This window comes from Chionomys nivalis, chromosome 2, assembly GCF_950005125.1.
Source record: "Chionomys nivalis chromosome 2, mChiNiv1.1, whole genome shotgun sequence".
Classification (NCBI taxonomy): domain Eukaryota; kingdom Metazoa; phylum Chordata; class Mammalia; order Rodentia; family Cricetidae; genus Chionomys; species Chionomys nivalis.
The window spans coordinates 19,479,187-19,501,717 of record NC_080087.1 but is presented as its reverse complement, the minus strand read 5'-3'; the positions used below and the strand labels follow the sequence as shown (position 1 = coordinate 19,501,717).

The 22,531-nt window shown below is 41.6% G+C and overlaps 2 protein-coding genes across 2 annotated transcripts; both read right to left on the bottom strand.

The window, feature by feature from the left end:
* Nucleotides 1-802: 802 nt before the first annotated feature.
* Nucleotides 803-2,151, bottom strand: LOC130863901 (V-type proton ATPase subunit e 1). Its single transcript, XM_057754241.1, has 2 exons — nucleotides 2,138-2,151; nucleotides 803-1,124 (listed from the first exon to the last, which is right to left on the bottom strand). The coding sequence occupies exons 1-2, from the start codon at nucleotides 2,149-2,151 to the stop codon at nucleotides 878-880; spliced, it is 261 nt and encodes an 86-aa protein (XP_057610224.1). The 3' UTR covers nucleotides 803-877.
* Nucleotides 2,152-2,261: 110 nt separating this feature from the next.
* LOC130863893 (UL16-binding protein 1-like) lies at nucleotides 2,262-19,926 on the bottom strand. Its single transcript, XM_057754229.1, has 5 exons — nucleotides 19,860-19,926; nucleotides 14,938-15,192; nucleotides 14,340-14,570; nucleotides 13,614-13,774; nucleotides 2,262-2,378 (listed from the first exon to the last, which is right to left on the bottom strand). The coding sequence occupies exons 1-5, from the start codon at nucleotides 19,924-19,926 to the stop codon at nucleotides 2,262-2,264; spliced, it is 831 nt and encodes a 276-aa protein (XP_057610212.1).
* Between the last annotated feature and the right edge of the window lie 2,605 nt (nucleotides 19,927-22,531).

Sequence of the window (22,531 nt, the reverse complement as noted above, 5' to 3'; positions counted from 1 at the left end):
AGTGGGAAGCCTGGGTGGGCAGGGAAGGGAGCTGAGCACATTGTGGTAGATGAGTCTCATGGGAATTGAAACTGAGTCTGGTGGCAGAAAGCTATAATCCCAGCATTTGGAAGACCAAGGGAGAGAGATCATTGTTGCAAATTCCGTAGTGTGAGCTATAGTGTGAAATCTTGCTTAAAACAAAACAATAAGAAAAAGAAGGAAGGAAAAACAAAACAATACAAGAACATGTGTGGTTGTGGCTGCCTTGTAATCTGCTGGAGAATACCTTAGGAATGTTGGAAGGAGAGTTCAAGGACAAAGAGGTCCATAATGGTGGAGACCTTATGAGGAATTCCTGGGAAGGTAGTCTTTTTTTTTCCATAGAAAGAAGAAAAATAATTTATTCTAAAGATGTAGAAGTAAGAAATTCATCCTGAAAATAGAGCTTGGTGTACATCTGCTGGGGTAGAGCTTCTCTTGAGCGGGCATGCCTGACTTCCCCGCTGAGTCTTATTTGTCTTGCAGCAATATTGAACACATCGCTGACTCTCATGTTGTGAGCTGGCAGGGGCCATATTCAAAGCCACAGGCTCCAAGGCAAGAGTAACAGATTTCTCAGAATAGCATCTTTTCTCTCAGTGGAGTGTAGACATATCTCAGAGTCAGCTAAGAAGGCACATAATTCATCAGAGTGTAAAAAATGCGAAGGAAAAAATACTGTCTTGCCGAGGAAGGTCTTCAAGTGTAAGGCAGGTAACACCCAAAGTAGGCTACTGGAGAAGATAACCCTGCTTAGTGGAGGTGACTTCAGGCATGGGTGTGGAGGTGATTTTGCATCTAAAAGGCATTCTCTTTGTGACCTCAGTGCCTGGGCACTGTGGAGCTGTCTTCATTCTCAAGGCCAGTGGTACTTCAGATACCAGATGGTTTCATTTTTCAACTGTGGTCCAAAGAGAGGGTTGAGCTGGGCCAGAATTGCAATCAGCCAAAAGAGATAGCAGCAAACTGAACATGTCACCAACATGGTGATAATAACTCCCCGGTTAGGACCCTTGGGGATAAACCAGGGCACGAGAATGCCCACGAAGCCCCAGAAAATGCTCATCACGATCAGAGGCACAGTGAGGCCATGGTACGCAAGGCTTGTACCCCAGCAGACGAACCAGCCGGCTGCCTCACTTTCGCCTCACCCCGGTAGTCTTCAGAGCATAGACTGCCTTAGGTCCAGGGGAACTGTCTGAGACTACTTCCTGGAGGGGTCCACACAGTGCCCATCACATCTGGTCTCAGCTAGCTGATAAGCTTATGTTCCCTGCAGTGTGTTTTGTTTTTTAATTTTAAGTTTGCTTCTCATTTTCCTGGGATCTGGTTTCTGGAATAAAGTTTAATTCTGGTTTATTAGACAACTTTATTAGACCCCCTCTGGACCCAACAAAATGTTATTTTAAAATTGATTTCAATAAGTGTGAATATATAGGAACCTTGTACAATGTCATTAAACAATTTAAGTTTGATGTTGCAGTGTTTTCGCCAATAGCAGTTTAATCTTAAATATGATGCTCTGGGTGGCTCTCCTCTGTAGAGAATATCAGTGGTCAGATGTGAACATCCAGACTTGTAAGGCTTTAAGTGAAAAGCCTAAATAGTTTAATCCGAGTGCTGGGATTAAAGGCGTGCGCCACCACTGCCCGGCGCAGTCATTGTTTTTAAAGGCATAAAAGGATCATAGGGAACAGCTGAGACTAGAGCCCCAGAGAAACTCCAGTTGCAGGCAAGGACCTTAACAGTTTTAGAAATGCTAGGGCCAGGTGATAGTCAACAGAAGCACCAGCTAAAACTGTTGTACTTATAAAATGCTTTATATTATTTCAAGTTAATAGTCATCCTTAAAGTACTGATATAATTAATTACAGGGATAAGCCCTATTTAATCTCCTGTATGTGTTTCCAAATTCAAGATTAAAACTAGAAACAAAGTTTGTCTCATCAGATATACCTAGGCAGCCCTCAAATACTTCAGAGATCTGCAGAATATGGCAGTTAAATGATGATTTAAAAGCTTTTTATATTAGACAAAGACTTCCCAGGAAGAAAGGAAGGAAGGAAGGAAGGAAGGAAGGAAGGAAGGAAGGAAGAAAATACCCCAACAACAGTACATGAGAGGTACCATTTCTCCAAACCCAAATCCTTAAGGGTATTTGCTCCTTTTTTTTTGTCACTCCTCAGCAAGAACAAAGTAAGCAGGTCTTTGACCTTTGACCACAGGGTCCCTGGCTTAGGCTATGTGGAGGGCGATCCTCGTTCCCCTGACATCATGTCATGTTGAGCCGGTCTGTACGGGCTCTGTATGATGTGCTGTTCAGGGGAGGGCTCCACAATATTCTCGTCATTGGGCCTCTACGTGAATCATCAATGAAAAGACTGCGAGAAGCTTTTTTAGGAGGGAGGGCCAGAGAGTCATGAGACATGTTTTAACTTATTTTTTTCTACCAAGGATCCTGCTCCAAGGGTTCCAGGGTTGAGGAGGTGGGTTAGTAAGGGTAGAGAAGGGGTCAACTCTCTTAGAACTATCCTACCCTGTCTTGGCAAGATAAGACAATCCTGTTTCATCCACTTACGGATATTCTGTATCTTTGTCAGTAGTTGAGGTATGGGCTTTTCTTAACCCAAAGGCCAGTTCTGCCAAGAAGACAAGCTCCCAGTGGAGTGTCTTTGGTGCTCAACGTTCTCTCGGGAGTAGAGTGGTGTTGCCAGGAGTGATTGTGTCTCGTCACAGAATTCTAGGTTAGATTAAAGGCCATTTTCTACAGCTCTTTAAAGAGGCTGAAGATTATACTATCTATACTAAATATAATCTCTATGTATCTAAAAAACCTGATTAACCTAAAAATAAATATGACAAACATATAATTCTCAATACCTATCTAACTTGAAGACTACGAGAATAAACAACTGTGCAATATATGAAGACAATGATCTTCAACAGTAAACAATGTCATTACATATAAAATGTATCAGAGGTAGAAATGTACATTGTAATATGGTAGATGTATAGACAAAGTTATAAGCATACTCTTATACAAAATTAGAGGTAGGAACACTCACATTCAATATTCAATATATCAATATACAAGAAACAGTACCAATACAATTTTCTAAAAACAGTAATTCACAAATACCAATCATACCATCAAACCAGTTAATCCCCCCCTTTTTTTGAAAATACCCCTAATTCCATAAAATAACTCCCCATCCCCTCAATCATAAACCAACCACTAAATGATGTCCTTAACCCTGAGGGCAAACTCTGTTGGGAGAGGGGACGTCGTCCTCTAAGATTGCTTCTAGTTGACATGGGGGCAACATTCTTCTTAGGGGGTCCTGTGAAAGCAAATGATGGTAAAATTTCCAAATTAACCTTTGACCTAAGAAAATTGTAACTGGTCTCTGATCGTTTTGAGAAGGTCTGGCCAGAGTGTTGTCAAAAACGTGCACCATTCAAAATTGTCTTGTGCAGTTGGTACCAAAAAACAGGTCTAATTTTAGCGCTTAAAAAAAATTCATGACATCATAAAAACCAGATTGAGTTGATGTCGTAGGGCCCCATCTTCATCCTGGAAATGTCAAAGATTACTGTAGAAAAATTTGTTGTTTGTTATGGGAAATTTAAACATTAACAACAAAGACATATACTGACATATAAAGAAAGACACAGATATGAGGAAAGGCAAAGAAAGTTTATCAAGTATATAATTATTCTTATTCTGTCCCATTTCGTGGCTCCTGACCTGAGACAGAAACTCTGAGATATCTGTTATCAACAGGCTTGGAATTGAAAAGGGACTGAGCCATACTCCAACTCCAAAACCAGCTCTACATATTTATAAAGAAATGTTTAATAAGACATATAAAAATTAATACTTACAGAACATGTATAGTTTTATTTTTGATCCTTAGTGGGTCGTAACTAGTTTCCATCCATCAGTAAATAAATATTCAGGGTCCCTTAAATTCTTTGAAGATGGGTATTTTCCTGTGGAGATAAGAAAAGAACCTTGCCCCCAACTTATCTGTATTTCTTACCATCAGTATGATTGCCGTCCTTGTGAATGAATTGTTATTTATCTTTTCCAAGTGGCTTCTCTTCTTCAAACAGAACCTTTATTAATTTTGATGGTATCCACAATTTTTCCTCACCCGTGGAGACAAAAGCAAAACCCTTTTCCCAATGCAGCACATCTCCTGGCTTCCATTGTGAGGTCAGCACATCCTTGAAATAAATTGGTTGATTTAGTTCAGTGGACTTTTCCATTATCCAATGTCTTTCAGCAGCCGATGTTCCCTTCTCATTAGCGTTGAGAAAATTCAAGGTTAACAAAGCATTATGTAACCTATTTCTGGGGGTGTTTTCCACCCCTTTCTGTTTGTTCAACATATTCTTTAAAGTTCGATTTGATCTTTCTATGACTGTTTGACCTGTAGGATTGTATGGTATACCTGTAACATGTTTGATATTATAATAATCAAAAAACCATTTCATTTTCCTAGAGACATGAGCAGGACCATTATCCATCTTTATTTGTGTAGGAATACCCATGATAGCCATGACTTCTAATAAATGAGTGATTACTGAATCAGCTTTTTTTGAACTTAAAGCAGTTGCCCATTGAAAGCCTAAATAAGTGTCAATGGTGTGATGAACATATTTTAATTTGCCAAATTCTGCAAAGTGGAACACATCTATCTGCCAGATTTCATTCCTTTGGGTGCCCTTTGGATTAGCCCCTGCAGGCAGTGGCGTTTGGTTATAGAAAGAGCAAGTAGGGCATTTCTTTACAATCTCCTTAGCTTGTTGCCATGTAATAGAAAACTCTTTCTTCAAGCCTTTGCTATTAACATGTTTTTTATGAAATTCAGAGGCTTGTAGCACACTACCAATCAATAATTGATCAATTTCTGCATTACCTTGTGCTAGAGGACCTGGCAGACCCGATCATATCTTGTACCTGGATAAACAATGAGGTTAGTTCTGTATCATCAGGTATAAATTCAGCAGTTTCAATATGTAAAATAACTCTTTCTGCGTATTGTGAATCAGTAACTATATTAATAGGTTCTTTAAAATCCCTTAGCACCATAAGAATGGCATATAATTCTGCCTTCTGGACGGAATCATAAGGATTTTGTTCCAAGTTACCCAAGTCTTCTGATTTGTAACCTGCCTTCCCTGATTTATTGGCATCAGTATAGAATGTACGGGCTCCGGTTATTGGAGCAACACAGACGATTTGAGGAAGGATCCAAGAAGTTCTCTTTATGAAGTTAAGCCTCTTGCTTTTTGGATAGTTGTTATTAATGTCTCCCAAAAAATTAGCACAAGCTCTTTGCCATGGCTCATTATCTTCCCATAATTTCTTTAGTTTATCAGCAGTGAAAGGCACTATAATTTCTGCTGGGCCTATGCCTGCTAGTTGACGAAGTCTCAACTTGCCTTTTATAATTAACTCAGAGACTTTTTCCATATATGTTTTCAGTTTCTTACTTGGTTTATGTGGTAAAAAGATCCATTCCAAGATAATGTCATCTCTCTGCATTAAAATTCCTGTAGGAGAAATTTTTGATGGTAGTATGAAGAGAATACAGTCGAGCTCTGGATTCACCCTGTCCAAATGTGCCTGTTGTAATTTTTCCTTAATCATTTTCAGTTCCTTTTCTGCTTCAGCTGTTAATTCTCTGGGACTGTTCAAATCTTTATCACCATCCAAGGTTTTGTTCAAATGAATTATTAGATCAGGTGTTATCCCAATAGCTGGTCGTAGACTGGAAATGTCTCCTAATAGTCTTTGAAAGTCATTAAGAGTCCGTAGGCGATCTCTCCGAATTTGTGCCTTTTGTGTCTTGATTTTTTGCAAACCTATTTTATAACCTAAATAATTAACAGAACCTCCTCTCTGAATCTTTTCAGGAGCAATCTGCAATCCCCATTTAGGTAAAAGTATCTTTATTTCTTTAAACAGTCTGTCCAAAGTATCCATGTTTGAATAGGATAACAAAATGTCATCCATGTAATGATATACTATTGATTTGGGAAATTTCTTGAGTATTATTTGCAATGGCTGATTCACAAAATATTGGCACAGGGAGGGGCTATTTAACATGCCCTGGGGGAGGACGGCCCAGTGGTACCTCCTTGAAGGTTGAGAATTGTTATAAGTAGGCACTCTGAAGGCAAATTTTTCTCTATCTTCTTTTTGTAAAGGTATAGTGAAAAAACAATCCTTTAAATCAATAACTATGAGAGGCCATCCCTTTGGTAATAAAGAGGGCAAAGGAATTCCAGATTGCAGAGGGCCCGTAGGTTGAATAACCTTGTTGATAGCCCTGAGATCTGTCACCATTCTCTATTTACCTGACTTTTTCTTAACCACAAATACAGGAGAATTCCAGGGGCTGGTAGATTCTTCTATATGTCCTGCATCTAATTGCTCTTGTACCAGCTGTTCTAAAGCCTGTAACTTTTCCTCAGCTAAAGGACATTGCTTTGTCCATATTGGTTTCTCAGTCAACCATTTTAAAGGCAAGGCTGATGGTATCTCTAAAGGGACATCAATTGCTTTGTGTTCTTGTACAGCCTGAATGGCCAGTTTTCTCCGTTTGTAATATCTTTTAATATTATTCTCAGAAATACAGGCTCTAGAAGTAGCAGCAATGTTAATTTGGGTATTCCATTGTTGTAATAGGTCCTGACCCCATAAATTCACTGCAATATTGGCTACATATGGCCTTGATTTTCCTATTTGTCCCTCTGGCCCTATGCATTCAACCCATTTCATGCTCTGCCTTACTCGAGATAGGGTTCCAATTCCCAGAGCTGAATATTTACATTCTGAAGAGGCTAATATGGATGCCAAGATTCTGGGGTAATGATACTTACATCAGCACCTGTGTCCAGCAGGCCAGTAATAAAAATGCCATTTACACACACTCTTATCTTTGATCTTTGATCACTTATAGAAGTTTGCCAAAACACACGGAACTCATCCTTCTGATCATTATTGTTTGTAACAGTAGGCATGGGGCTTCCTAATTGTCCTGACGAGGCACATTCTCTGCAGTAACTGGAAATGACTGAACCATGTTTGCCATGGAGGCCTGTGAGGCCCCCTCCTCTCACATTTCCCATCTGTAACAGGTTGCCTTGTCTATCTCTTGTAGACCTGCATTCATTCGTCCAGTGTCTGCCTTTCCCACATCTTCTACATAAACCTGAAGGCTGGGTCCTCCTATTTCTGTTATTTCTAGAAGATGCATTATTATTATTTCTGAAAATCTGTTGTCTACAATTTCTTTTCATATGACCCATTTTGCCACAATTAAAACATTTGGTATTCTGGTGTCTCCTTTTACCATTGGAAATTGCTTCTTCTACCCATGCTTCAGTGCCATAGTCAAATGTATCAACATTCAGTGTATGTAAGACCCATTCTTCCAAGGGTGCTGATCTGAGATTTAAAGGCCCCAAGATCCTTTTGCATTCCATATTTCCATTTTCATAAGCCAAAGACTCAATCATTATACATCTTGCTTCTGGGTCAGATATCCCTATTTGTACAGATTTAGTTAGTCTTTGTAAAAAGTCACTAAAGGGTTCTCTCTGACCGTGTTTAACTCTGGCAAATGATTCCATTCTCTGTCCTGGGTCTTGCACCCTGTCCCAAGCCCTTAATGCTGGCGTAGTACATATGGAGAGTGTATTTTCATCAAAATTAGCTTGTTCCTGAGGGTCGGAAAAGAGCCTTTTACCTAGAATTTTATCTAGGGAAATCTCAATTCCCTTCGCTCTTTCCTGCTGTTCTAAGAGTCTAGCCTCTTGCCTGAATAAGCATTTCCAGTTCTATTGTGGTCCATTCTCAAGGACCGCAGAACTCAATTGGAGCAAGTCAAAGGGCATGGCCCTGTTTGTTGTGGCCCAAGATTTTAGCATCTCTTTAACAAAGGAGGCCTAGGTTAGCAGCTTTAACCTGTTTCTCTAAATCCTGGTCTTGATTCAGTTCTGTAGAAGTCCCTGGCTTGGAGTTGGTCCCTCAAAAGTCTCTGGCTCTGGTTTATTCTCTCAGTGCATCCAGAGCTTCAGAGGACCTAGCTCAGACTTACTCCTTCAGAGGTCCAGGACGGATGCTCAGATATGCAGAGGTTTCTGGCTCATGCCTATTCCCTTTGATGTCCCAGACCAATTCCCCGACCCACAGAGGTCCTGGCTCAGGTCTAGTTCCTCTGAGGTCCCAGATTCATGCCTGAATCTGCAGAGATCTTTTTGGTTCCTGCCTACTGCCTTGGAGTTCCTAGATTCACACCCAGACCTGCAGAAGTCCTGGCTCAGGCCTCGACTTATTATACATAAATCTTTATTCCTTTTTTAAAGGACTTTACTTTGTTTTTAAGCAATTTTTAAATCTATGACTGTTACCATCTCTCTTTTCTTTTCCAAGCCTATGTATATTTTCAAACACAGTTTAAAAAACTTTTTAGGAGTTTTTCCATCTGAATCTGTCTTTACTGAGCAACTGTATTGTTCTTTAATCACATGAGACTGTTCAGCTTAGTGAATGGTGCTACCACATGGCATTGATGGCTGACTCCTCTCTCCTTGGTTCCCTGAGAGTTTAACCTCAAAACAAATAAGCATTTGGGGTTCATAAACAGCATGTTACAAACCACTTAATGGTGCAACATAGATCCTTTCCATTCTTAGAACTGGGCAGTGTGCATAGCTTGCAGAGGGGGTAAACATGCCTCTGCCATGTTGGACCAGGCAGAACCAAAAGGCAAAGCAGCCTTAGTCCTAGCCACACCTGATTAGCATTTAAAATAAAAAGCAATAAAGGTTCTCCTTGTCAGAAAATAATTACAGATATTCTATAAAGACAGATTCAGACAGAAATAAAGCTCTGAATGGGTCACAGTGTGCTTAAAAATATACAAAAAAGTATGTAGATGGTTATAAATGGAATTAAATAGTTAAAAAATAGTTAAAGAGACATAATACAATCATAGACAAAAGTAAAGTAAAGAAAATAATCCATGTAAAGATGGAATATACACAGAGAGTATGGATTATGTATATCATTGTGTTTTCTTTGAGTTTTTGACTGTGAAAGAGCTAAATACAGAAAGACATTTCATTGTATGGGCTGCGAAACCAACATTTATATTTTAAAGGTATCTTGACTTCAGAAATTGGCTCTAAGGATTTGTTGCTTTGGAAATGAGGGTCTTATTTTGCTTCCACAGAAGATGAGAACCTGTGGATTAATTCTAGACGAATGTGGTTTGATGGACCAAGATCCTCTGAAAGGTCTCCATGAATATCCCTCAAAATTACTTTGCCCAACAAAACATAGAAAGCAGAACTATGCCCAAATTCTCTAAATGATTGTTTATAAATGTTTGTTTACATTTAAAGGGGGATATGATATAGCTATGAATAATTTGCATTGGTATGAATCTTGGTTTATTGGTACAAATTTAAGGTCAATTTTGTTATACTGTGTATATGTATTTCTGCAGCTCATTTAAAATGTAATGTATAATTAAGAAATATAGGTTAAAAGAGAATCATCTATAATAGTCCAGCTTGCAGTCATGTTAGTTAGGTTTTCTAGATGTACAGAGATGTATTTCACATGGATACACATTCTTCAGATCTTTCAAAAACTACAGAATATGGCATTTAAACTGTTTTAAAAGCTTAGACCTTTTGATGACAATGAGACACATCTGCACCAATTACTTCAAGAGGAAGATGGGCATTGAAGAGGTTCCTCATGGAGTTTGTAAGCCATTTGGGCAAGAAACTGCTCTTGCCTGAACTGCTTGACTAGACTTGAAGGATCCACAGAAGAAATGATTATTGAACTTGCCTAAAGGTGAGACCAGCTTTTGGGGTTCCTGTTTCATGAAAGAGTCTGCCAGATATTCTTCAGGACACAGAAGGAAGTGACTGACAAACTGCCAATATAGGTGGAACTGTCTTTGAAATTTCCTGCTTCATGGAAAAGTTTTCTAGATATTATGGGCTGGTAGGCTGAAGTAGAGGTACCAGTGGGAGCCATGTTTATTGTCCCAGCTCCGAGAGGTTGTTGGGTCCATGTGCCACCAAGTAGTGTGCTACCTGCTGTGCGTAAGTCCCATGTAAGTGTTCCATAGCAGGGCCTCTTGAAAGAGCTGTGGCCATGTTAGCTGCTAACATCAAGTGAACAAAGCCACCTCTTAAAGGAGACATGCCTCTGTTGCTAGTATCAAACCTACCCAAGAAAAGGAAGATATCAAGAATCTGTGTTTGGCTCCATTTTTTGTGTACTTAGAATCTTTTCTTAAGCTTTGTTACATCTTATTTGGAAATTCCATCATCACAGTGGAACAGCACAGTGACATCACAAAGATACCCAGCACTGGATCAGTGGCTTTGTCAGATATCTTCTGTGTGTACACAGAGAAGGTGCCTTAACCCAGATTCACCTTCAGATGTGATAGACCAGGCTTTCTAATTCATTTCCTTTTGTGGTAGAGATGTCAGATTCCTCTGAAGCCTTAGGCAGTAATTGATCAAAGGGAGCCCTGGGGATCTGGAACTCAGGTTGCACATTCAGACTGTAGGTCTCTACCTTCCTAATGCTGCTAGCCTTTAACACAGTTCTTCATATTGTGGTGACCCCCAACCACAGAATTATTTTTGTTGTTCCTTCATAACTGTAATATTGCTACTGTTATGGATAGTAATGCAAATATCTGATATGTAGATTATCTGACGCATGACCCCTTTGAAAGGGCTCTTGAGCCCTTAAAGGGAGTTGTGACCCACAGCTTGAGGACCACTGATCTAAGAGCTCCTTGACCACCACATTCTTCCCTGTTCCTAGGGGTCCTGATACTACTGGTGATTTGAGGTCTTGCTCTGGAATCTTGGTTGGACTTCCAAAAATGTTGTGGGATATTCACCAGAGAAAACTGCTCAGACATGGATTTAAGTCAAGAGAAATTCTTTATTAGCTGATCAGCAACTACACTGGGTGTTCGGGATACCAGTGCAGCACTGAGTCTTTCTTAGGTAGAGCTTTTAAGCACAAAAACCATGCCTGGGTTGGCATACCTCAGTTAACAAGACCAGTTAGCCAGAAGTGGAACTACAAAAGTCAAAAAGAAAGGTTAGAGCACTCAGAGACTGTCCCTTAACTATGGACTTCGATAGATTAGGTCGTTGTTATAGTTTTGGCAGGTAGTGCTGTTTATGTGCTGTTTTACACCTTGGATGGCACTTACATCATAGAGTCAACTGTGCTAAAGATGGGGCCCTTGTTACAATTACCAGTAACTTCTACTAAGTCCTCAATTCCCATTTCCTAGGATTAGTTGTTACAAGTTTCCTTCGGTGATACCTGAGATATTTGAATACTGTCAGTCTACAGCCACAAAATTTCACAAATGTATATGATGAAATAGTCAACTTTAAAGTTTTAATACTTTAATAAACACCATTAGAGCTAAAAATCCAAAATCAGAAAGGTGTGGTGGCACACACCGTTAAGCCTGATCCTGGGGAGGTAGAGGCTGGTGGATCTCTGTGAGTTGCAAGCCAGGCTGGTCTACATAGTGAGATCCTGCTTCAGAAGAACTTGTTTTCAACAGTGAACTATACATTTTATATTCTCCATACTTTCAGGTCCTTATGTGTCACTGTGTATGTGTCACATGTGTGTGAGTGCTAGTGCACTTGTGCAAAGTGTCCCTGTGCAGTCAGAGGAAACTTGTGTGGGTTCACTCTCCTTCCATCCCAGGTCTGGATGTGCAGAAGAAGCTTCTTTGACACAGTGGAGAGCAGCACTGACCCAGACCTGCACCAGGGGCATGTGGACCCAGCAGCACCAGCTCCCAGGACCTTCTGCCTTTCACTGCCAGATTTTCACTGCAGGGACAGTCAGCCGGTAGGACTGAGCAGCTTCTGCGTTCTCTGTCCCCATTGTACATGTGGCCATTGCTAGACTACTTAGTGCGTGTCACAGAAACTAACTTATAATAGTAATATTATAAAATATCAACTTTTCTGTTATAAAATAGTCCCTTTCTATCATATAGGGTATAATAAATATCTATTCCAAAATTAATATCCTTAACAGAATTTAACTTCCAGCTGGTTATCCTTAGGCATGGTGGGGTCTTTCTACTCGGTCTCACACTGACCTCTATACTGATAAGTTATATACATAGGAGTAATAACTTCACATTCTCACTGAGGAGATCTACATATACTGTTTCTTATGGTAACTAATATGGGGTACTTAACCATGTTTTTCTATATATCTGTAGTTCAAGTAGCTCCATGTTAAGGGCAAATCCCACTATGGAGCACAGAAGAAATAGTACAAGGTGATAAGAAATGGCCCAAGTGACGGCACAGAGTGAAGACCATGAAATGCTGTGTCCACAGCATCCTGATTCATCTGGTGGAGGCTGATGGAAAGGGAGAGTGGTGGCGCCAGATGAACTCTCATGACTTCTCTAGAGCATCTTCAACCTGCAGCAAGGAAACATCTTTTGAAGGATCTGAGGAGAGCCTGGGTCATTTCTCCTGGGTGCCCTGTACCAGTCATCACCACCCCACAGCCACCCTCACCAAGGTGACTCCTCCATCACCCCTGGGCTCTCCATCCTGGATCCCCTACTGTCTTCCTCCTTCTTTCCCAAATCCTAGAGCCCCAGGCCATGCTGCAGACCTGGAGATCAGAATAAAGTGGTGGTGACTAGCTCTGCTTCCTGACTCAGGGGCTGATGGGAGGGGCTGGAGGAGCAAAAGTCCTATCCAGAAAGGACCTTTGGACCTGGCTTTCCAGATCTTGACTGGGGTTCCAGGAATCATTTCCCTTTCTTTCTAAAACTCTCAAAAGCTGATAGTGGCACACATAGCTGAGGGTGTGACTGTCCCTGCCTCACCTTATTCATCTGAGCAGCCCAGATGGGAGCAGTGGTCTCCATCAGCATCTCAGTCCTCCAGCTTCCAGTGGGGACACTGCTCCCAGGTTCTGGAGGCTGCTGCTGCTGCTTGACTCATTTCTACTTTACGTGTATGACTGTGAGTCTGCACGTCTATATGTGTGCTGTGTGAATGCTTGGGATCTGTGGAGAAGAAGGGGCTGGATCCCCTGAAACCAGAACTGTAGATGTTTGTTGACTGCCATGTGGGTGACGGGAATAGACCCCAGGTCTGATGTACAAGCAGGAAGTGGTCTTGCCACTGGGCCATCTCTTTATTTATGTCTTCTTTACCTTTGTTTGTGGAATGGAATCTTCTTCCCTTTACACACTGAGTACCATGTTCTTTTGTGTTCCTGCTGTCTCCATGTCTACATCACTGGAACCTCCTGATTAGGAACCTGCTTTATTTTCTCCTCATTTCCCACTGCTCTGTGACATGATTCCTGTCCTGTCAAGGGTGAGGATGCACAAGCTATTGCTAGCAGGTGAAATGAACTCCAGATCTCCTGCTTCCTTTGTCAATAAGATGCTACAGTTGAGGGACAAAGCAGGACTCCAGGAATTCACTCTTGTGTCTTCACTGTTCACCCATCTTTCCCTTACCCCACTCACAACACTGCCATCAGTACCTTCACTGTCAAGAATTCTCCTCAGAGACCAGAGAAGAACAGAGCAGGGGAGGATTATCAGTGGGACAGATATGCTGGGCTTGATGGCCAGAGACAAAGTTGGCTGGTTCACATCTGGAGCAGCAGTTGTTGAGGCTGAAATGGAAACACAAGTTGAGTCTTTGACTAGACCATAAATATGAGGAAATCTCACCTTAACTTCTGGGTCTTCAGCAACACACAGAGTTCCACCCCTGTTCTTATGCAACAACTGTTAGATGGAGTCTGTGTGGGAAGGGAGAGAGGACATGTCCCCTGACCTCATAAGACTCATGCAGATATGGTAGGGGAAGCAGGGTAATGATGGGACCTCATCTTTCCTGCCAGCAGGAGAGGAAGCATAAGGATGGCCTCTAAGGACAGTGGCAGGAAGAAGACAGATCAGGTGAGATGAAAGCAACAGTGAGTGCAAAATGAGGAAAAGGCCAGGAAATACAAGGATGCTCAGACTGTGACAGCCATCGAGAACCGCATTGAGAGAACAATGCAACCACAATTAATGAAATAGGAGAGGGTGAGAAATGAAATAAATGATGAAAAAAATGACCATTATCCCAAGGATTCTCTCTCTCTCTCTCTCTCTCTCTCTCTCTCTCTCTCTCTCTCTCTCACACACACACACACACACACACACAGGGAGTTTTTGCTCCTTCCCACTTACCTGTAGGCTCCAGATTCTCTTCCCAGTGAGACTGTATCTCTTCGAGCCAGGCCCTGCAGTCCCCCTGTGAGGTCATTTTTAAAAAGTCTGTTACATCCTTGTTTTTCTCCCACATTTCTTTCATCCAGCTGGATCCAGGGTCAACTTCAGTCCACTCTCCAGTGCTTGAGTCAACATGAACCATTTTGTGTCCATTGAGGCCAAAGTCCCAGGATCCATTGAAACGTCCATCTGCTTCATGCCAACAACACAGCCTGGCCTGCAGAGTGAGGGGCTCTGTGCCCATTGGAAAGAGATCAGCCTCTGACCTTGATGAATCCTGCCCCTTCCCCTCTCTTCCCATCCTCTGACCTTGCTCTACCCTTCACATTTTAGCCTTGGTGCTGGACCTCTGATGTGGGAAGGGCTACCAGTGATTCATTTTTTTCCTCCATGAAAACAATGAATGTCTCTAACCTGTCAGAAATCCGGTTCTTTCCTTCAGGGGCCCATCTGATATGTTCTTTTATTGAGTTTGTGGCAGTGCGGATTGACCTAGGGCCTCATGCATGCCAGGCAAGCACTCTACCCCAAGAATATGGGGCCATTTGAAATTTACCTCTGAATGTCTTATTCTCCTGCTTCATGTGAACCACTTGTTCTTTGAACAGGTCAACTCCATCTTTCAGAGTGTCAACCTGTCTGTCACAGATCTTTGTGGCATTCAGTCGGTTCTGCCAAACACCAATGGCTTGGCAGTTGTTGCTGTCATAAGAAAGAAAAGTCTCTTCGTTCAGTTGGCCTTGGACTTTGTACCTCCATGGTTCAGACCTTGACTTGCCAACAGTGAAGCTGTAGCAAAGAGAAGCAGCATCTGTGAAGGAAACATGCAGTGAGGTTAGGGAAGTGGAGCAGGGGCTCAGAGACAGTCTCTGCCTGTGGGACAAGGAAGTCCTCTGGAAGGGAGTCTTTAAAAAAAGAGAGAAATAAGTAAATAAAATAAAATGGCTGACTGTCCTTTCTCTGAGCTAAGTAAAGCATAGTCATTCTGTCATACTTGAAGATGCAGGTATAGGTGTGGCAACACCTGTTCTCCACCTACAATTCTCTTATCTGTTACCACATGACCTTGCTAGGGGTTGGCCCTGTCATTTATGGCAGGAAAATTCAGGGTGTGTCCTATGGATCTGTTCATTCTGTAGAATCTCCAGAAGCTGCTCATGTAGACTGTGTGGACACAGGATGGTGTGTGAGGCTGATGGGGCAGAGTGGAGCCAGGTGAATGCTGTAGGAATTCCCTCAGCCAGTAGCCTTTAGTTACCAGTCCACTTGGGTGTGGCCTCTTATACTATAAATGCCAATGTAAAGGGTTGTTGGACTCAGTTTCTGTTCCCCATTTGTCCAGCAGACTGTAATCTGTGAGTCTATCCCTGAATAAATTAAATAAATTACCCTTTATTATACTTAATTCTGAGCTAGTGTCGGATTTCTTTTTAGCATGTCTTCATCTGGCGCCCACATGGATACCAACTCCACACCTCCTCGGTAGATAGATTAGTGGAGCTTACTCACATTGAATAGTATTAGTACATAATAGAGTGAATATTTGTGAGCTCTTATTTACAGCCAATTTACATTGGTATAGATTCTTGTATATTGATATAAATTCAAATTATATTGAATATGTTGCTATTTCTGTCTACAATATTTGTACACCTAGGCAAAGTTATTTTGTCATATTGTATGTATGCATGTTTCTACCTATGCTTAAGACATTTTGTATATTGATATAATTTTAGGATATATTTATTATATTGCACTATACGTTTCTATCTCTGATCAAAATACTTATACATCATTTACATTCTGAGGTCATTGTCCTCATTTGTTGCACCGTTGTTTAAAGATTGTTTAATATTCTAATATGAAATCTTAGTCTATAAGCTATGTAACTATTTAGAATTATGGTCAATAGTTATCCATGTTTGTCATACTTATAGTTAGACTAATCAGATTCTTTAGATATGTAGAGATTGTATTTTGCCTAAATAGGTGATCCTCAACCACTTCAAAAATCTGTAGAACATGACATTTAAATAACTTAGGATTCTGTTGACATGAGACACGATTGCTCCTGGCAGCACTGAAGCACCAAAGACACTCCAATTGGAGTTTGCTTTCTTCTTGGCAAACCTGGCTTTTGGGCAAGGAACTGCCCATGCATCGACCACTGACAAAATGCATGATGTCTGGACAGGACAAGCAGGATACAAGAAAAAAAAAGACTGTCAAGTCTTGCCAAGACAGACAGGGTAACATGGTTTTGAAAAATTTCCTGTCTTGGAAAATAGTCTATCAGTTATTCTAGGCGATAGCCAAAGTTGGTTGCTCCAACATTACAAATGAGACTTTGGGTGATTACCCAGATATCCAGTTATCTCTGTCATTTGCCACACATTTTGGAAGTTGCTTGATTGCACTTTCTGTTTATTCAAGTAATATTATTTCCCTTCTCAGGTCTTCAATGGGGTTGAAGGCTAGATAGTTGTGGTTACTTTCCTCTCATGACTTGGCCAAGTTATTTCTAATACAAGACTTAGACTGCTTAAGATAGGATAATTATTAAAATATTTATCACATTTCTTGTTTGCTATTGTTTATGTGGGTTGTAATTCTAATTTTATATTTATATTTATTTTTATTGTATGTAATTTGTATTAGGCTTGGAACTCTCTTATTTAAACAAAAGGGTGAGGTGCTGTTGGAACTCCTTTAGTCAGTAGCCTTTAAGTTGCCAGCCCACTTGGGTGTGAGTTCATATATTATGAGTGCCAATGTAAAGTGCACGTTTGCTCTCTTCCGGTTGCTGGACTTGGTTCTGTTGCCTATTTGTGCAGAAGAAAGTGATCTGTGAGTCTACCCCTAAATAAATAACCTTTAATTACATTCAATTCTGAGCTAGTGTGGGATTTCTTTTTAGCATCCGTCTTCAGCTGAGGATGGAAGAGAAGTCGCATGGAGACAGTTTTTACTGATCTGTACTCTCATATCATAGACTTGAATATCTTTGCTGGTTAGCTCTCACGATCAGTTTGATACAGCCTAGACTCACCTAAGAAGAGAGTGTCTATTGAGGGATTATTTTGGCTGTGAATGATGTAGGAATGTCAGACCACTATGGGCATTACTATTCCCTGGGCAATTGGTCTCTAGCTGGATAAGAAATGTAGCTATTCAGGAGCTGGTGATCCAGACAGCTAGTGATCCTCTGGCTGTGAAGTGAGTTCCTTTGTCATAGATAATGCTGTGTAAAACAGCAAGTGGTCCTGCCTCTGAGTACCTGCCCTGACCTCTCTCAGTGACAGACTATGACTTAGAAGTAGGAGTCAAATAAATCAGTTTTTCCCATACATTGCTTTGGTAGAATTTTTTATATCAATAGAATGACACTAGAACAAAATGTTGCCAGATACCTGGGGCATAGGTTAACCCACACTACAGGACACAGACAATCTAGGCTGGTTAAATCTGGCAGTAGAAGAGTGGGGATCAAGAATCTCAGAGAAGTGCATGTGCCAGAGTGGATGGAACAGCAAACATTTCCAAGGGAAGTGTGCAGAATCCATGCTGTCTGTGGATGCTGGAGCATCCCTGCTGAGAAGCACTGTGAGAAGGATCAGGGAGAAGGGCACCAGCATTGCTGGAAGTGCAGGGATGGTGATGATGATGGGTCAAGGCTGGGGTGGGGTTAGGAAACTGTATTTCTAACTTGGAACCTCAGAAGTATGCAACAGAAAATCAGATGGAGTGATCAGGGGGCAGTAACATCAACAACAGTGGTTCATTGATGAGTAGGGGGACCTACCTTGGAGCCTAACCACTTATGGGGATCATGGTTAACAGAACACAAAAATTCTAAATATAGAGATATGGTTAGCCAACCCAGATTTGGCTGGATTTTAATAATTAAAGACAAAACAAGTGATCAAGAAGCTGAAAGCTGATATCTCATAAAAATCCCAGGCTCCTGTGCCCTTTGTTTAAACTAAACCTTTGGGGCTAGAGAGGTGGTGCAGTTGTTAAGGGCACTTGTTGGTCTTGCAGAGAATCTGTGTTTGATTCTCAGCAACTGCTCTTGGTGGCTCACCAGTGCCTGTAACTTCAGTTCCAAGGGACCAAATGTCCTCTTTTGGCCTCCAAAGGCACCAGGCACATATGGGCACATATGGTGCACATACATACATTCTGCCAATACAAAATAAATCTAAAACACAATCAAAACTGATCCACCTCAAAGACAGTATGCTCTAACTTGCTGCTCCAACCACCATGCATGCCAGTTGCCATGCTTCTCTGATGAGAGGTGGTCATGCCTGAAGACACCTTAGATAACCAGGGCTAGCACACCTTGCCAACTGTGGAGGACTCTGGCAATGGTCCTGTTCTGGTCTGTTCCTGGGGCTTGAAAGCAGCCAGAGACAATACATCCATGAAGAGCATGGCTGAACCTATTTCTAGGACCCTCTGACCCAGAACAATCTTTAAACCTAAGGTGTCAGTTCTAGGAAATGGCCCTGGGTAGATTTCATGGCAGTTCTGAATATGTCAATGGCCTTGGTTTGGCAGGAATCAGTCTGAGGTTCCTGCAGCAGGGAAAATATTCTCCATTTCATTATGGCTCCTGGCCAGGTACTGGGCCCTGATGGAGAGCAGCCTGGGAAGCATACAGTCTTCACAGTACTTTTGAAGACACTCTGGGGGGATGGTCACCAATACTGGTACATGGGGTATGCTCTAATCTGGGGTCAGAATGACAGAGGACAAGTCTTCTGTCCTGTTTATCAGCTTGTTGCCTTCTGCGTCTGTCACAGTGAATGTAGACATGGGTATTTGATGCAGGATAAATATAGTGAAGCTTGCCAGGTTGAAGAGATTTAGTGCCTGACATTTATAGAAAAAAAAAACCCTCTCCTTCCTAAAGAACACCAGTATCTGATGTTATCTCCCCAGGAGGTGGACTGAATGGGCTTGGGAGCAAGGACAGAAGATTTCAAACACCCCAGCCAGGACCATTGCCAGATTCTTCCATAGTTGACAAGGTATGCTAGTCCCTGCTTAACTAAGGTGTCTTCAGGCATGAGCAGTCTGCCACCTGGTGGAAGATGGGGTAAAATGCACTTTATGGGTGGTAAAATGGGGAAAGCTGGATGCGTATGGAGGGGGAACAGGCTGATAGATATGAACCAAATGGGAATCAAAGTTGAGGTTGGAGGGACAAATCTAATCAGGAATTTAGAAGACTAAGGGAGAGAGGGATTATTTCAGATTAGTTCAGAAGACTAAGGGAGAAAGTAATAATAATAGATTATTACTATTATTCTATAGTTTGCGCTATAGTATGAAATCCTGCTTTAGATCAGAAAGAAAGAAAGTAAAGAAAAATATGTGGGCATGTGTGTTGTTGTGGCTGTCTTGTCCCTGGAAGCATGCTATTGTCCTGAGCTCCCACCCCACTCCCTACAGACCCTTCATCTCACTCACCGGCAGTTGTGGCCTTAGCAACCGTGGGCAATAGTATCAGGAAAGATAGACACAGTGTAAAGTCCATGCCTTCAGTTGGTGCCTTGGCAGACTATACCAGAATCCAGAAATTTATAATAAGACCACACCCAACTCTCACCACTAACAGACCACTGCTCACCCTATCAACCAGTTTTGACCAACTCACACCACTTCTGGGCTCCTCCCTGTCTTTGGGCTGCAGTTGTTCCATCAATCAAGCAATTCCCTGACTACTACCTTTTATAGCTTGGGTTTCACATTCCATGGATGGAGAGAATGTCTTTGTGCCAGTGCCTGTGACATAGGACTTGGCTGTTACAATACTTAATTTATTTGTCCTCCTGTCTCTCCAAGGATTCATCACTGAACTCTTCCTTGGAACAAATTAAATTTAAAAAGCTAAAACTTCTAGTACAAGAGCAATTGCAAATAGGACACAGAGAACCTCAGTTAGTCCTTTGAACTTCTTTGTTTAGAAACTCCTAGAGGCAAAGAAAAAACTTAAACTGTTACACAATCTTAGGGCCATAAATGTGACTATGAAAACAAGGGGAGGCCGGGCAGTGGTGGAGCACGCCTTTAACCCCAGCACTTGGGAGGCAGGGGCAGGCTCATCTCTGTGATTTCCACACCAACCTGGTCTACTGGGGTAGTTTCAGGACAGGCTCCAAAGCTACAGAGAAACTTTGTCTCAAAGAACAACAACAACAACAACAACAACAACAACAACAAAACCAAACCATACCAAACAACAACAACAACAACAACAACAAAAACAACAAAAACCCCAGGAAAAAAAAGAAAAGAAAACAAGGGGGACTCTCTAGTCAGGGCTCCCTGCCCCTACTGTAATTCGTCAAGAACATTACATTATTATACTTGACTCAAAACACTGCTTTTTTCTTCCTTTCTGTACATCATGACAATGAGGAACATTTTTTGCACTCTCTGTTCATACTTTAAACAATCAACAACCAATAACCTAATATCCTGGCAAGTTTTATCACAGGGGATGAAAAATAGCCTCACTATATGTCAATATTATATACATAAGCACTTATTGGTCGTCTGTTGTATGGATGACATTCTCCTCTCGTGCTCATAAATGAGTACTTGAATGAGTGCTTACCTTTTGTGGTAAATAAAAGAGCAAAACTTAATCATACCTCTGGATGTAATACGAAAACCATCACCTTATAATTACTTAAACAATATTATTACTTCACAACAAATGGGCCATCATCCCCTCAGCTTAAAATGTACAACCTAGTTATGTAGGTATTGTTTGCTTTTGAGTTTTGTGCTTACTCTTGGTCTGATGAAACAATCAGATTCTGGTGAGGGAGGAAGTCAGAGACGGCTCATCCTCTGTTGAAGACATAGTTTACATATTTTCATATCCCAGGCTTCTAGTGCAGTTAGTAGTGGGTGCTTCTCATGTCAGCTTGACCTCAGACACGAGGGCTGACTGTAGCTGAGGCCTTCTCTGCCATCAGGTGTGTAGAGCCCAGTGTTCAGAGTGCTCACAGGCACGCATAGTGCCTGTTTCTAACTGCTCATCTAAAGGGCACAGCCCCACACATGGCATGGGGCCCCGGAGCAGAAAGAAAATACCGACAAGTAAAACTCGACTTGTGAAATAGCTCTGTATATGCTTCCTTTCCTGAACTCCCATGACAACTAAAAACTGATCATCGTCTTCCTCATTCTAGCAAATGCTTTAAAGGGTCTTGCAGTTTATAAGATTCTAATGATGTTCCTGGAATCCCTTACAATTTACAGGGCCAAGTTATTGTGGAACAGCATCATTAAATGCTTATGAAATGACAACTTTTAAAAATAAAAAAAGCACACCCACCTAAATTCCCATATACCATGCTACATTTGGCCATGCTAACTTTAAATCTTTCCACCTTAAAGACTCCCTTGAATGACAATGTGGTGGACACCAGTGGAGCCCATCAGACGGATGACCTGGCAGCACTGAGCATGGACCGCACAGGCCTCATCCAGGAAGGGCCCCAGGTACCTGGAAACATCGTCTATTCTGGCTTGTGTGGACTGGGCTTAGTAAAGGGTCGGGAGACTACCTCAAGCTCTCTCAGTGGCCTTGGCTTTTCTTTGAAAAGAAATCCAGAGATACAATTTAAACTGAATACTCCTGAGACAGTGGAGGCTTCTGCTGTTTCTGGAAAACCACCAAATGGCTTCAGTACTATACCCAAAACACAGCCTGGAGTACAAAAAAGTGCTGAAGTCACAGCAGAAAGCTTGGATTTGGACAGACCTGCCAGCAACAAACAGAGTCCTCTCAACATCAATGGTGCTAATTACCTGTAGCTGCCCTGGGTCAACCCTTACATGGAGGTGGCCACTCCAGCCACATACCCTTTCCTTGACTCGCTGGCAGTGGTGTTAGCAGGGACCCCACAGGTGTTTTTACAAAAGCAATCTCATGGGGTGAATGCTGCCTTGTGGGTGGTTCATCTCACCCTAAGAAGGGCCAGAGGAGAAAGATTGGACCAATTTTCACTGTTTTCCAAATTTAATTTAGAGAAAGCCAACTTTATAGTCCAGTTTTGTCTTGGACCCTGTCCTGAGCTCTGAGATCAGTAGGCACAATTTCCTGGTTACATTAAAAGCCTTACTGA